This window comes from Aspergillus bombycis (assembly GCF_001792695.1).
Source record: "Aspergillus bombycis strain NRRL26010 chromosome Unknown contig00013, whole genome shotgun sequence".
In the NCBI taxonomy this organism is placed as follows: Eukaryota; Fungi; Ascomycota; class Eurotiomycetes; order Eurotiales; family Aspergillaceae; genus Aspergillus; species Aspergillus bombycis.
Genome location: NW_019170015.1, coordinates 203,653 through 217,760, shown reverse-complemented (window position 1 = coordinate 217,760; position 14,108 = coordinate 203,653). Strand labels below are relative to the sequence as shown.

At 49.5% G+C, this 14,108-nt stretch overlaps 4 protein-coding genes across 4 annotated transcripts; 2 read left to right on the top strand and 2 right to left on the bottom strand.

Moving 5' to 3' along the window:
• Window positions 1-619: 619 nt before the first annotated feature.
• On the bottom strand, window positions 620-2,657 carry vac8 (protein anchor VAC8; the record flags this gene model as incomplete). The annotated part of the gene is made up of 6 exons (XM_022530133.1): window positions 620-951; window positions 1,003-1,752; window positions 1,814-2,059; window positions 2,110-2,223; window positions 2,286-2,406; window positions 2,484-2,657. The coding sequence occupies 6 exons, from the start codon at window positions 2,655-2,657 to the stop codon at window positions 620-622; spliced, it is 1,737 nt and encodes a 578-aa protein (XP_022392572.1).
• A 3,530-nt stretch (window positions 2,658-6,187) lies between these two features.
• Window positions 6,188-8,073, top strand: ABOM_003002 (FHA domain protein; the record flags this gene model as incomplete). Its single annotated transcript, XM_022530132.1, has 3 exons — window positions 6,188-7,242; window positions 7,294-7,390; window positions 7,477-8,073. 3 exons carry the CDS (start codon window positions 6,188-6,190, stop codon window positions 8,071-8,073), a joined length of 1,749 nt encoding a protein of 582 aa, XP_022392493.1.
• Window positions 8,074-9,130: 1,057 nt separating this feature from the next.
• ABOM_003001 (bestrophin family protein) lies at window positions 9,131-10,484 on the top strand (the record flags this gene model as incomplete). The annotated part of the gene is made up of 4 exons (XM_022530131.1): window positions 9,131-9,240; window positions 9,295-9,436; window positions 9,500-10,044; window positions 10,118-10,484. 4 exons carry the CDS (start codon window positions 9,131-9,133, stop codon window positions 10,482-10,484), a joined length of 1,164 nt encoding a protein of 387 aa, XP_022392536.1.
• Window positions 10,485-12,125: 1,641 nt separating this feature from the next.
• ABOM_003000 (ankyrin repeat domain-containing protein) lies at window positions 12,126-13,730 on the bottom strand (the record flags this gene model as incomplete). The annotated part of the gene is made up of 1 exon (XM_022530130.1): window positions 12,126-13,730. The coding sequence occupies one exon, from the start codon at window positions 13,728-13,730 to the stop codon at window positions 12,126-12,128; it is 1,605 nt and encodes a 534-aa protein (XP_022392494.1).
• Between the last annotated feature and the right edge of the window lie 378 nt (window positions 13,731-14,108).

The following is a 14,108-nucleotide window of genomic DNA, read 5'->3' as shown; positions in this document are numbered from 1 at the left end:
GCGCATGTTGCAAACCGAAAGGAGTGTGTGTAATTTTATTCATGAGTGTATGACATACTCGTTTCGTACGTGTAATAAGAAGGGATGCATGGGTATCAAAGTAGCACTTAAGGTTAGATGCTTGACCCACCCAGCCCGTTTGATTTGCCGGAAGAATCGACTGGTTCGACCCACTTCAGCCTCTTGCGCGGAAGAAAAGCACGTCCCCTCTGGGTGGGTCCAGCAACGTTAGGAATCGACCACGACATGGAAATAACGGTAGTGCAATACAAAAATCGATGTAGCTAATACAACACACAAATTCAGGTATCACGGTAATCAAATAGACGACCAGGACTGGTCTAAGAACCACAGCATTTATCAAAGTACATACAAACAATATAAGCATACAGCTGGAGAAAGTAGGCCGTGGGATGAACGGCCACCAGGACGGATCCCGATATTATTCCTATCACATCGGATGCTCGCTGAAGCAAGAAAGTGACACTGAATCGAATGCCCGCTGAACACCTGGGAGAATGTAAAGTGAATGTGTAAAAACACAAGGTCAACTATAGACGAGTGGGAAAGGAAGCTATAGGGAGGAAATCATTAAAGGGAGTGACGGCGCGGGGATTAATTAAGCTTCCACAAGCGTTTGTCGGGGGCCGTTACCAAGAAATTCGAGGCATCGTCGTGCCAGCGCAATTACCTCGCCCTCACCATCTTCCTGATCCTCCTCGTCGGACTCAATATTCTTGTCGGAGATCGACTTGACCATCTGCACGACATCGTCGGATTTGGCAATATAGCTGATCAGTCTCTTGTCCTCGGACTCCAACAGCTGAAGGAGAGTCCAGATCGCAATGTGCTGGAAGGTAGGGTCTCCGCTGGCGAGGAACCGGTTAAGATAGCCGTGGATACCCCCGTTGGGATCCGCCCAATCGCGGACGAATATGGAATAGTCGCCGACTGTGTCAGATTAGCGAATGCGGGATGCATCCAGAACTGCTTATCACTTACCCTTGGAGGACAGATTGCCCAAGGCCGCGGCACTATTCCCTTGTACTTCGATACTTTCGGATTCCGTCAGAGGAATTAGAACGTCAAAAACGCCGAGATTCAGAAGGTGGGGTTTGAGCTCATCACTAAGCGCCAGAACCGCAATGGCGGCAGTCATCTCCGACTGGACGCTGAGGGGAACCTTCAGAACCAGGTCCTTGCATTTCTGGACCGCACCCGCTTGGAGGACAAGCTCCTTGTTACGGTCTGAACTGGCGGCGAGATTCCGGAGCGTGGAAATGGCGTGGCACTGGATTTCTTCATTATCCGTCGAGCCAAGCAAGTCCACCAGGGGCTTCAAAAAGCCTGCATCAATAATGGGTGATTCGTTAAGCGGGTGAATAGAGATGTTGCGAATGCATGCGACGGCGGAGAGTATGAGGGGAAGGTAGGAGGACTGCAAGAGGCGCAAAAGCGGGGGAAGACCTTTGGCGCGAACGATTTCGAGTTGGTATTTCTCGTCCGACGCCAAATTGCGAAGAGCCAGCGCAGCCTGGCATTGGACTTTAGGAGTGGAGGAGTCCATGAGATGGACCAGTGACTGAACCAACCGGGACTCGGTTTGGGCAAGTCTCTTTCGGTTTGACGCATCGACGGCGATATTGCTGAGAGCAGTTGTGCAATAGTATTGTACATCAACATCGGAGGAAGAAAGCAACTGAACCAAGACGGGAATCGCGCCAGCGTTGACCAGTTGTTGTCGGTTATCATCTATAAAAGCCGTCAGAAAAGGATGAAGGACCAACCGCGTGTTCGCACACGGTCTACCCACCGGAGTGTGTCATGTTTAGCAAGGCCCCCGTCGCGTTCCGTTGTACACGCATATCCTTGGATTTCGCCAGCCGAATCAACGGTCCCAGAGCACCCGACCGAGCGATCTTGGCCTTGTTGTCCTCATGCGTAGCTAGATTCGTAATGCAACCGACTGCGTTGCATTGGACTTCGACATTGGGCGACATCATCTGCCGTATTAGAGGGGCCAGCCCTCCGAGGGCGACAATCAATACCTTGTTATCCGCTATGTTGTGTCAGCGATAAGTCGTTGCCGTCACCGAAAATGAGACCAACCATTGACAGCGAGGTTTCCCAGAGCAGCGCTGGCCGCGCGTTGTACTTCAATATCGGAGCTTTGTAACAGGAAAAGGATGGGTTCGAGGGTATCCCGATCGACTTCGCGCACATCTGAGATGAAGAAAGGCGGGGGTTAGCCGCGGGAAGATCATCGAAACTCGAGATTCACCCACCTCTCTCCGTGATTTCAGCAAAGGTCAAGCTGGCGCTTCGTTGAAGGTCGACGTTATCGGAGTATACCAGTGTACTTAAAGCGCTAAGCGGTTCACCTCTGAAGAAGTCGGTCTCGGCTCTCTACCGAGTCGATTGAGTTAGGATCACAATCACGCCAAGAGATCAATCAACACAGGGGTGAGGGTGGGTGAACATACATTTTCAAGGTAGCCTAACAAGTCGGAAACTGCCTCCCGCTCATTGTCCGCTAAGGTTGTCTCGTAAATTCCATCCCTCGAGCGACCGCCGATCGGCCCGAGACAGGCGGTGATATGACACCAGCGGTCAACTGTCGAGAGACAGGATAAACAAGCACTTGCGATCCCACTCATGCCTTAATGCTACAGGCCCGCAAGACCAGACCCCGGCCCCACAAGCGACAAGTCTAAAAGCGAAAGGGAACGAAACCAACGTTGTCAGTCCGACCGGCGAAAGACAACCTTCCCTTCGTCCCAGGGCGTGTCCTGTTCCCAGGGAGGACCTCGAACGATGGGGTCTTTGTTGGTCTCTACCGAGAGATAGGGTCAAGGAAATGGAGTATTGTGGGATGCGATGGGAATCGATTGATGACGAGACAAAGAAACGGATGGGTGACTCTGCATATAGCCCGATGAGAGTTGAAGCTCGCGGAAGCACAAAGAATGGCGCGTGATAGGCAGGACACCTTTTGCCGATATTATTGTCGGTTCGAATTCGAGATTAGTGTAGAAAAGACCCCAGGGTATTACCCAGAAGGGAGGGGATCGAACAGTGAAGGAAGAGGGAGGGGAGGGGGGGGGAAGTTGGTGGTGGTGGTTGGGAAGAGCACCAGGAAGAGATGGCAGACGGTGAGGTTGAGTTTAGTTACTGTTAGTGGGCCTTAGCTTGGAGCACGGGTGATGAGTGACCATACGGGTCCCAAGTGAAGGTGTGGGCAAATGATAACGCGGGAAATGAAGAGAGCTCATTTCCCTTTATCACTTCCCGTCACCGACAATACACAACAACAATAACAACATTTGGATTTTTGGACGGAGAATCAATTCTATTCAAGAATGTCAATAGTTGAAATAATTTTGTCTTGTTTTTTCATTCAATTCCAAGTATCTTTGCTCCTTGATTAGACTCCATTGTTATTAAAGTATATCATATAAATATATATAAACCACTGTTTTGTGTATGGTACGGTCAGGTGGACATACCTTTACCTGTTTCGTTTTGGTTGTCATTGTTGATCGTGTTTATCATGTACAGTATGTATGGGCTCTGTATGCTACCTTATATCTCCCGGTAGTCTGTTTCCCACTGCAGATTTCAATTTGATCGACCCACCATCTAGAAAACACCCAAGCTTACAATATCGACCACTTGCTGGATGCCATAGCAATCCCATCATACAATCCTGGTAACCCTCCCCCACCAACAATGGATGAGCAAAGTATAACCCTCCTGGGCTAATCATGGGGCTACCCGCTGATCCACTCGGCAAACTTACGGGTTCGACATGACACTCATGCGAGAGAATCATTCTCACTGTCACGGGGGGCGGGGGGTTTTCTGTCTTAGTCAGTACTCAACAACAACTAGTGATAGAAGCCTCACGACACTCGGTCAGACCTTCACCCAGTTCCTCGGCCATCATAGCCGAGAACGACCTCTATTTGGAGGCTGATACTGGGCTGTATGGTACCAGTATTTGACATTATATATAAATGTATGTGGCTATTCCGACAAACCTCTAAGCTCACCCAGATCACCTATCTTACCAAATCGTGTTTGTATACCGGAGGCAACCCCTTGACGAGTGATGCGATATGATCACCGGACAATGGATGGATGATCAACGGGCTGTTGGTCATAGCGGGTGGTTTCCCATTTACCCAAGTCGGCTTCTGCAGGACCGCCAGGGATATTTTATATATATATATATCCAGGCTATCATTCTGATTTGAACGCTGCGCCTTGTAGACCTGGTTGTACTGTATTCTGTAGTCTACAAGATAATCTCGGTTCGCCCCGAGCTTGCTCAAGTTTGTGGCATTCCATTCTGAATAAGATGCAGGTCGCTGCCGATCGGCAATGGCTCCTCCTTGGGTTAGCACTTTTGGTTCCCGTAAACATTAATCAAACGTGGTAATACGTCATAATAGCCCACTTTGAAGCCAAGAGGGGAAAGGAGAAAGAGAAAGAAAAAAAAAAAGGGAGGAAAAAGGAAAGAAAAGAAGGCGGTCACCACGGTCAGGTCAGTCGGCTTCGGGATTCGGAAGTATTGGAAAATCGGGAGGGGCTAATTGGTAACTAAAGGACCCATCGATCCATCTCAGCTAACCGTTGAACATGCCATAACAAGTTACTTCCACCGAGACCCGTCCAAAATTGAGTGATCCACGCAGACATGCACTTTCCCATATAACCGACACTGGCTTTGTGATTGTTCACTCTTGAATGTCGCCCGCCTACCACGTGAGGTGATGGCCAAAGAGGGTCACATGAAGCCGCCATCAACGCCAGATTGACTGAGCAAGTAATAAATAAGGCTGTACCTCTAGACAACGGAGTCTAAGTCAAATACCTGCGGGCGATGATTGGAATGGCTCGTCGCATGTTATCCCTTCCTCGTGTTGCCCCGCAAACTAAGACCCGACACCAACTGCGGAGCAGCCCTAGTCTATAGCACGATATCTTAAGCGTCTTAGCAGCAACCAGCCATCAAAGGATCAATGCGAAAATCGGAGAACTTGCCACCATCTCTTGAAGGGCGACATCCACGTCCACTTCACGTAATTTTGCTGATGGACTTTGCCAATGCAGAATAGGGGTTCTTCTAGGAAACTGACTAAGACTCTTATCTCAGCGCGTTTCAGTAAGGAATTCGCCAAACTCTGTGATACCATCAGGACGTTAGATGTACTCCGCGCCTGTCAACTGCATGATGATCCACGGCGGAAGAAAGCTTACTGCGGGACCAGAAGAATCGACAGCATCTCAACTCTTGATTCTTTAGCTGCTGCGCAGCATACGGACTGTTGTCTCTGCCAAATCAGCCTCTGATAGACCCTTCTATAACCATTCTATGCCGCAACCTGAGGCAAAAGGGCTGGGAAAAAGAGTACCTTTGGCTCACCGACGGGGTCGCGTGTTTGTTTTTCTGATGGGGTTGGTCCATATGTTCAGATAGCTACAACTTCACGCATACCTACCAATCCATACCATCCCATTCAGATGCCCCACTGGCAGATCTTACCATCTGACTCGCATACTTAAGCTACTTTGCCCTCTTTGCCAACAACAATCGTGCCCTTTCTCCTCCCCCCCCTTTTTTTTTCTATTCTGGCCTTCTTCGCCTCTCCCCTCTTCTGGTCTAGTGTCCGTTTTTCAAATCACTAGAGAATCGCTTGGATCCTTTTAAAGCTCTTGCAACCTTCCTCTGTACTCCGTGCTTTTTTATTTTTTTTATGATTTTATCCTTACTCCGTATTTACTCCCTACGAATTCGCCCTTGGATCCCTGTAGTACGTCACGCTTTCTCACTAGAAAATCCACTTTTGCGACCCGATCGGATATTTCCTCTAGGGGGGATTTTAATATAGGGCGGCTGCGCAGATCAGAGAGGAAGCTCCCTGTGTATTATTATTGTTCTGATCGATTTACTCTTTCGTTCCTGATTTTTTTTTATTTTTTAATTTTTTTATTTTTTCTTATTTCTTTTTTATTTATTATTATTATTTTCTTATTTTTTTATTTTATTTTTCATATCATTGCATATTATTTTTCTTTTCAACCCTTTCGCCGGGGGGAATAATTATCTTTTTATTGCCTTTTTTTTTTTTTTTTTTCCTCCTCCCCTCTCCTCAGGCAACCAATTAATTTTTGACCCAACCGAATGTCTGCATCCGTTTCCGCCTCCGCCTCGTCGAACTTCCCATCCGACGCTCGTTCGGGGCCCCTCCGTCGCCTTAGCCAACTGCGCGCTTATACCCAAAATCATTTCTCCTCTCAGTCCTCCTCCTCGTCATCATCAACCTCCAATACCAACAGTCAACAACGAATCGCCCGTCGACATACCTTCAGTAGTCGAGTATCTTGGTTTTCTCCCGCGTCATCTGCCTCCACCAGTACCGAATCTGCTCATCCAGCTGTGGGGACCAATAACTCGGCCCCATGCCCCGAGTCTGAACCGTCTTCATCGACCCTCGCCCGTTACAGTTCTGTCTTGTTTCCAGGCTACCGCGGTTTTGATCTCGACCTGCGTTCCCAGAATCGCTCCCCTGAGTCAACGTCCCCGCCTTCTTCGAACGAGCCCCGTCGGACGCAGACCCAAGGCAGGATGGCGCGGCTGAGAGGGTTATCTCAAACCCCAGATACGAGACCTGAGGTGGACACGACGCCAGCATCGGCGCCGACCAACCTGCAGAATGGGCTGTTAGACTGCCCCGACCCGGTTACCAATGAAAATTCTTCTTCATCGCCACGCCCGCAGCAGAAGGCCACCATTCGTTTTTTCCCTCATCAGGATTCGCACGGCAATTCGAGACCTTCCTTGCCCTTCATCCCCATATCTCGAACGCTACCATCGGAGAGTAGTGTCATCCGGGTCGGACGATACTCTGAACGAGATGGGTTGCCCGTCGCAAACCCTACGGAGCCCTCCGATGCGCCTGTTGGGTTCAAGTCGAAGGTCGTCAGTCGAAAACATTGTGAATTTCTGTACCTGAACGGGCAGTGGCACATTAAAGATGTTGGAAGCTCATCGGGGACCTTTTTGAACCACATGCGGTTGAGTCAACCCAACATGGCGTCTCGCCTGTACACAGTCAAGGACGGTGATATCGTGCAGCTGGGTATTGATTTCAGGGGTGGGGAAGAGATGATTTTCCGATGCGTTCGTATACGCATCGAATGCAACCGGTCCTGGCAGCAGCAGCCTAATGAGTTCAAGTATGGCCCATACACTGAGGGAGGGGGATGACAATGCTAACCCGGCTCTAGTAAAAACACCGAGAGCCTTATTAAAAACCTAGGCAAAGGCGATACGGCGGACTATTCTGGATGTCGCGAATGCTCGATCTGTCTTGGATCCGTCTTGGTTTGTCTCACCGCTTGTTTTGTTTCGCCGTTTCGTTTCCCTTGGCTGGTTTCTCCTGGACAGTCTGTGGCTAACGTCGAGTGTAGAGACCCTACCAGTGTCTGTTCATGGCCGCGTGTGCCCATGTTTGGCACTACAAGTGCGTTAGTCGCCTCATACATACACCGGATTACCCTATGTTCCAGTGCCCGAATTGCCGTGCGTATACAGATCTCAGCGCCGAGGTTGATGATTCGAACGATTACGAGGAGGTGGAACAAAAGCCCGCCTCCACAGTGGAGCAACGAGATTCATCTCAGGACGGTCGATCCGAAACCCACACCCCTCAACTAGAAAGTAACTCAACTCCTGAGGCCTCCAGCTCCTCGCAAGACTCCGTGGATGCCCAGCCAAGTCCCTTACCCGCGGCAGCAGGGCTTACTCACGATGTCGAGACGATGCACCTCAATGAAAATAGTGCATCGAGAGAACTTGATGGCGAGAGACCCCGTGCGGCTGATCCACCCCTTGTTGTCACGGGGAGTATCGGGATACCGATTCCTACGGCTAGTGCTCTTCAGTGCCGGCAGGCGCAGCTGCGTGCAGATACACCCATTCGTTCTGAATCCTCCGAAGATAACCCTCTGACGCCCCGCAATGATTCCGGTCCTCTGGCGTTTGACGGCCGGGCTAGCATGTCGTGAAGAAGGACAATTCTATGGAATACAAAGTCATGGGACACCACGCGCAGGGACTACATTGGCCTTTGTGGGCAGGGAGGCGCTCGGCCAACGGCACCGAGAGTCGTCCCACCAAAGACTATCCTGCATCCTTTCCCGTGTTTCCTCTCGTTTCTCTCCTTGCATCATCCTTAGTTGAACACCCCAGCATAGCTATTTCCTATCTTTATCTAGCATCGCAATCTGGAACCCATCTGCCCTTGGTTTTAAATTATACCCCCATTTCGCATCGCCGGATTGCTCCTCTCGGTCGGCTTGACCAGGTTCCCCATTGCGTCCTCACTGGCTGTCCGACAGTGCACTTTAGCCGGCTGGTATTGGCGTTTTGGCATCTGCATACATCCTGCGATCTCGCTAAGGTTGCCGGTGGTCCCTCGGCGATCTCCCCGTCTGCATTCGTTCTCCTGTGACCCTTTTTCCTTCCGTTCTATTTTGATAGCGCCTGATTAAGCATGTGTGTACATACATCATTTATACTGCGACCGTGCGTGGGAACCGCACTGGCCAACTCAGCTACTAAAGCAACAATACCATTGCTTGGCTCGCCGGAGTCCATCTTCCAACCCTCTTCGCGACCCTCCCGCCACCGAAGGGTGGTCAGACCAATGATTCTAAATAACGTTTGTCGGGGGCTCTTAGAGCGCCTCAACATCCACCCCTTCGTGCAGGTATCCAATTAACTACTACCCCACGGGCGCTGGAGAATTCAAGCGACGTCATCTCACAGGAAGATCGACACCGCGTCGAAGGTGACGATAGGACGGGGACGCGGGAACTGTTTTTAAGCTATGCCCGGACTATGATTAGTGGCTCGAACCACCACGGTTAGCTTGTAGTTTCGTCTCGTGTGATTTGCTTGAGGGGTCGTCGAGCCCCTCCAACTCCTTTTAGTGGAAACCACCTCACCAACCTAACCAACCTAACCGTTTGTTTTGGTTGACCGCTGCCCTTGCCAATTCCTTCCCTTCACTCACTCTTTGAGAGAATATCCCTCCCAGAATACTCGAAGGACAGCAGGAAAATGCGATTAAACTTGAGCGCCCCATCGACCCCAGCGCTGAGCCGTCAAAGCACCTTTGTTCGACATGGCACACATCCGCATCTCCTCTCCCATCGACAGAAGCCGCGAAGGTACGCACCCCATATCTCTAGTACTGGATCAGATCTGACCGAAGACTTCTTTAGATGGCCCCTGGTATTCCGATTCATCAAAGGTGCCATCCATGGCGCCATTATCGTTCCTACACTCTTCCACGCGCTGTTTACGGCCTTCGTCGTCTGTCTAGATTTGTACATCTTTGATACCGTCGGATTACCTAGTAGCATCGTAAGCTTGGTTCTCATCCTTAGTGTTCTTTTCAAAGAGCACCTAACTCACTACCAAACTCAGATTCCATCCCTCTCGATAGTGGTGGGCCTAATGCTCGTCTTCCGCAACCAGACCAGCTACAACCGCTTCTGGGACGGTCGCAACAGCCTCACAACCCTAACAACCTGCATTCGCAACCTGGTCCGGACCATCCTCACCAACAGCTACAGCACCTCGCGTCCCCTCCGTCAGGACGAAAAAGAAGACATTGAACGCACTATCCGCATCCTCATGGCCCTACCGTACGCCGTGAAAAACCACCTCCGCGCCGAATGGGGCGCGGCCTTCTACTCTTTCGGCGACGACGTCGGCGAGGACGGAGTCGCAGCATATAACCCCGACTACGCAAATCTGCTCCCAAAGGGACTCGAGGGCCACGAGGATGAAGGGCTGGCGCTGCCGTTCCAGTTGAGTTTCTTCGTCGATGGGTTTATCAAGAGGGGTGTCGAGAGAGGTTGGTATCATGCGCCAGGGGCAAGTCAGATGCAGGCGCAGTTGAACTCGTTGTTGGACGCTGTGGGGAGGATGGAGATGATTCGGTTAACGCCTATTCCTGTTGCGCATTTGTGAGTCACTTCCATCTTTTATACCTCGATTCACTGGTAATTGTCCTGGAAGAGGATGCTGATGATGATATAGGATCCACCAGAAACAAGTCCTCGCTCTCTTCGGCTGTGTCCTGCCATTCGGAATGGTCGATGACCTGGGCTGGTGGACGGTCCCCATTGTCAGTCTCGTAATTTTCACCTTGTACGGAATCGAAGGGATCGGATCACAACTGGAGGATCCGTTCGGATACGACCGGAACGATATCAAGATGGACGCAATTGTCGGGGACTCCAAGATGGAGATCGATGTGGTGTTATCGGAGTGGCGGAAGTTGATGTCGCTCATGGAAGTGGAGACGCCGAGGCATGAGAACCAGTGTGTCGAAGCTCATAACGACAGGGAGAAGTTCCCTCCCGAGATGTTCCTAAAGCATCGGCCTGTGATGGGGAGGGTGTGACTTTGTCGACTGGGGCGAGTGAGGAGTCGGGTTCGCGAAGTGGGTATGGAGAATGTAAAGGAAGGTTAGGGTATCTGTGCATATTGATTCATGGCTTTATGTTCTTACGATAGTAGCATCATCTTACAATTACCTACCAAATATACTTACCAGGCCTTCTTAAACATACAAACCGCTCACTCACAGAACTACTCTCCAACAACACCACTCAAACCTGATATAAGCCCTCTTCTCGATACAGATGAACCCTCAACCCAACCCCATGAACACCAACCCCATCAAACAAAGAATGCCACCACAAAACCAGCAGCACCATACTACCTCCAACACCACAAAAGAAAAGAGCCCATCAAAACAACCCTCCATCCCAATCCCCACCACCAGACCAAACCATGCACAGCCCTAAACCGGCCTCTCAGTATACAGCAACCGAATCCCATAATACAGAATCAGGCTCCACCGTCAAAACCATCCCATCGAACCTTCCGAGGTGGATATATTCTTGATGACACTGGTTCTTTCGGACGCGCAGGTAGATTTTCAGCGGTCACCTTGCTTTCCTCAATCGATGTGTTGCGGGTTCGTCTACTTTCGTGCTTTGTGGCGATGTCGATGGTGGCTTGTTTGCCGAGGATTAGAGCATTTCAGGCGCGGAGGGTAGGTAGCTAGTATTTCTGTGGTTAGATTGGTGTTTGGGGAGCTGGTGACGGGCTATGTATGTGTTGGGGTTATGGGTACCTATTAGTAGTTTGGTGGTTCTGATCGGTAATGGGTGGAGATTTGATTACGCCGTAATGCGGATCCGGGGAAGAAATGGAGCTCGTTGATCCTTGGTATGGAGTACATTAAATACAGGTTGGTACGGTACGTAGTTTAAATAGACTATCGTTGGCGCGCTCGGGAACTTATCCACGCCTTGATATCCACTGGTTACTATGTATCGACGCTGATATAAGTATTTGAGCAGTGAAAGGAAGGAATATAAATTCAGTAGCGTGGTAACATGCATATCTTAGAATTAAAGTAACCATTTGCACATGGACTTTCAATTTGGGTGAAACTTTGAATAATTCGAGCCGATATCCTCCCGGGCAGTGCATTTTGACAATCCCACTCGTACACAATACCATATGCCACCAAGGTCGTGCCTTGAACACTCTATCCCTGATAGACTTCATAGCGACAGGGAAAATGGTCTCTCATATTCGAACCCTTCTTTTAATGTGGTCCTCGCCCCTGAAAACGTACATCGTCAGAAAAGTTATCAGGTCCATGAGCTGCTGAATTGGACGAATATCTCCCTCTCCAAAACAATCAATAATCATGGATCTACTTGTGATTGCTGGGACACCTCAGTGGTTGAGTTACTCTCACTCCGCGATTTATGTCAGCCGTTGTTCCATGAACCAGCATATTCAACAACCCCAATAAAACGTGATATGATCAAGGTAAAAAGGGGCATAGGACTTACCCCCTTGACTCGAGAGCGTCCTTGAGTAGCTTTCTGAGATCTTCTCTCCCATCCCCCTCAGTGTATGAAAGTGGCGTGCGGCCATCCTTGTCCTTTAACTCAATATCGACCTTCCCAGTTTCAAGAAGTGGTTCTACCGTTGAGAATATTCTCCCACAAGGCAACTTTGTTCATGATTCTACAGCGTACGAGAGTGGCGTGCGTCCCTCCTCATCCATTGAGTCAACATCCACCTTCCCTGTTTTAAGCAGCACCTCTATGAGCTGTCGACCTCGCCACTTAGCTGCCGCAGCATAAGACAGAGGAATCCGTCCAAATATGTCCCTCGAATCAACGTTCACCACTTTAATTTCCAGCAGCACTTGCAGAGCTGATAGCCTTTCTCGCTCATATGTCACAGCAATAGACGGTATCTTGTTGCTGGACATTCCGGTTCCTAGATAATGTATGGTTGATTGTGCGTTCGGGTCAGCTCCCGCAGCGTATGAGAATGGTGTGCGACAATTCTCATTCCTGGAGTCAGGATCCACCCTCCCCGTATCATATAACTGCTTTACAACACGCTCATATCCATGTGCTGCAGCTAATGATAATGGTGCTCTGCCCGTATAGTCTCTAGACTCTGGGTAAACCTTGCCAGATATTATCAGAAGATTCACAACCGATTCCTTGCCCTTCATTGCAGCCAATAATAGCGGTGTTCTTCCTAACATGTCTTGAGATTCTGGATCCACATTCTCTGCATCAAGCAAGATTTTTACCACCTTCTCATGCCCATTTTGTGCAGCATGAGATAGTGATGTCAATCCTAAGTCGTCTTTGAGGTTTGGGTCAACTTTGCCTGTATCAAGCAGGAGCTTGACTACTGTGCCATGTCCTATCTTGGCAGCTAATAATAGTGGCGTTTCGTCCACCTTGATCATGGGGCCTGGGCTAGACCTTCCTGCTGAAATATTAAGTACTTGAGACTTGACCTTGGAGTCTGGGCCAACCTCTCCTGAATCAAGAAGGAACTCGACTACGTCATCATGTCCACCCCTTGCAGCCCATGCTAATGGCGTTTTTCCTGAATAGTCCTCAGAACCTGGGTCAATTTTACCTGCGTCAAGCAGGAGCTTGACTATTGTGTCATGCCCATGTCCTGCGGTCCACGATAGTGGCGTGCGCCCATACTCGGGGTCCTTAACATTCATGTCCACTCCGCCACCATTGAGAAGCAAGATCACTAATGCTTCGAATCCTAAAGAAGACAGTATGCAATGTGTGGGGGAGCGGGGGAGCCAGCGACATATAGTTAAGTCATCCTGCACACAATCGGGCGCTGGAGAGTACCGTGACCAAGCCTTGTATTGGTTGGATTTTGCTTTACAAAGATACAGCGCCTGTGCTGCTATTGTATCCATGCCATACATGCAAGATTCACGAAAATATAAAGGCCAATACTGGGCTCTATAGGTGAAGAAGGGGTCTCTGTGAATTTCCTCATTGGCTAAACTGAGATACCAAATGCATCTTTCGGCAAGGACTTTGTTCGACTCCTTTGAATAGAGACAATGTTTCCATGTGTTAGAAAGAGAGGGCTCAGTACTAGGCAGCGCCACCAATTCGTCACGGACCAAGAACTCCTTCGCGGTCTGATGAAGTAGGTAGATCTTTTCGTCAATGATAACCAGGAGGAGTCCACATAAATCCCCCACAGTTCTTCGAAAGCTATGCTCTGACTCTAGTTCTTCCTCAAGGTCCGTGTAGGATCGGTGTTCTGTACTAATGGCCATGGCCAGAGATACCTGTTTCAGGGACAACGGTTTCTTTGCAGAAGTAACAATATGTAGAAGGGCCTTTGCTTTATCGATATCAGGACTGTGACTCAGGATCTTGTCGTACGCGTCATCAACGGTCCGGGGTAGTGACTGTATAGCTCGGCGGACATTCCCTTTTGTGAAACTGGTCGTGTTCTCGATAACATCTATTACGAGGCTCACCCAAAGATAAGTACGATTGGGGATGCTTGTGAGTTGTTCCTGTAGAAATTCACACCTTTGAATTTCCTAAGACTTCTGCTTGCCAATCTGGCAAATCCGCTCTTTGATAACGAGGTCTATCTCTTGTGTGATTTTCTCGACTTCAACCTCGTTCTCACTACTGAGGTGAAT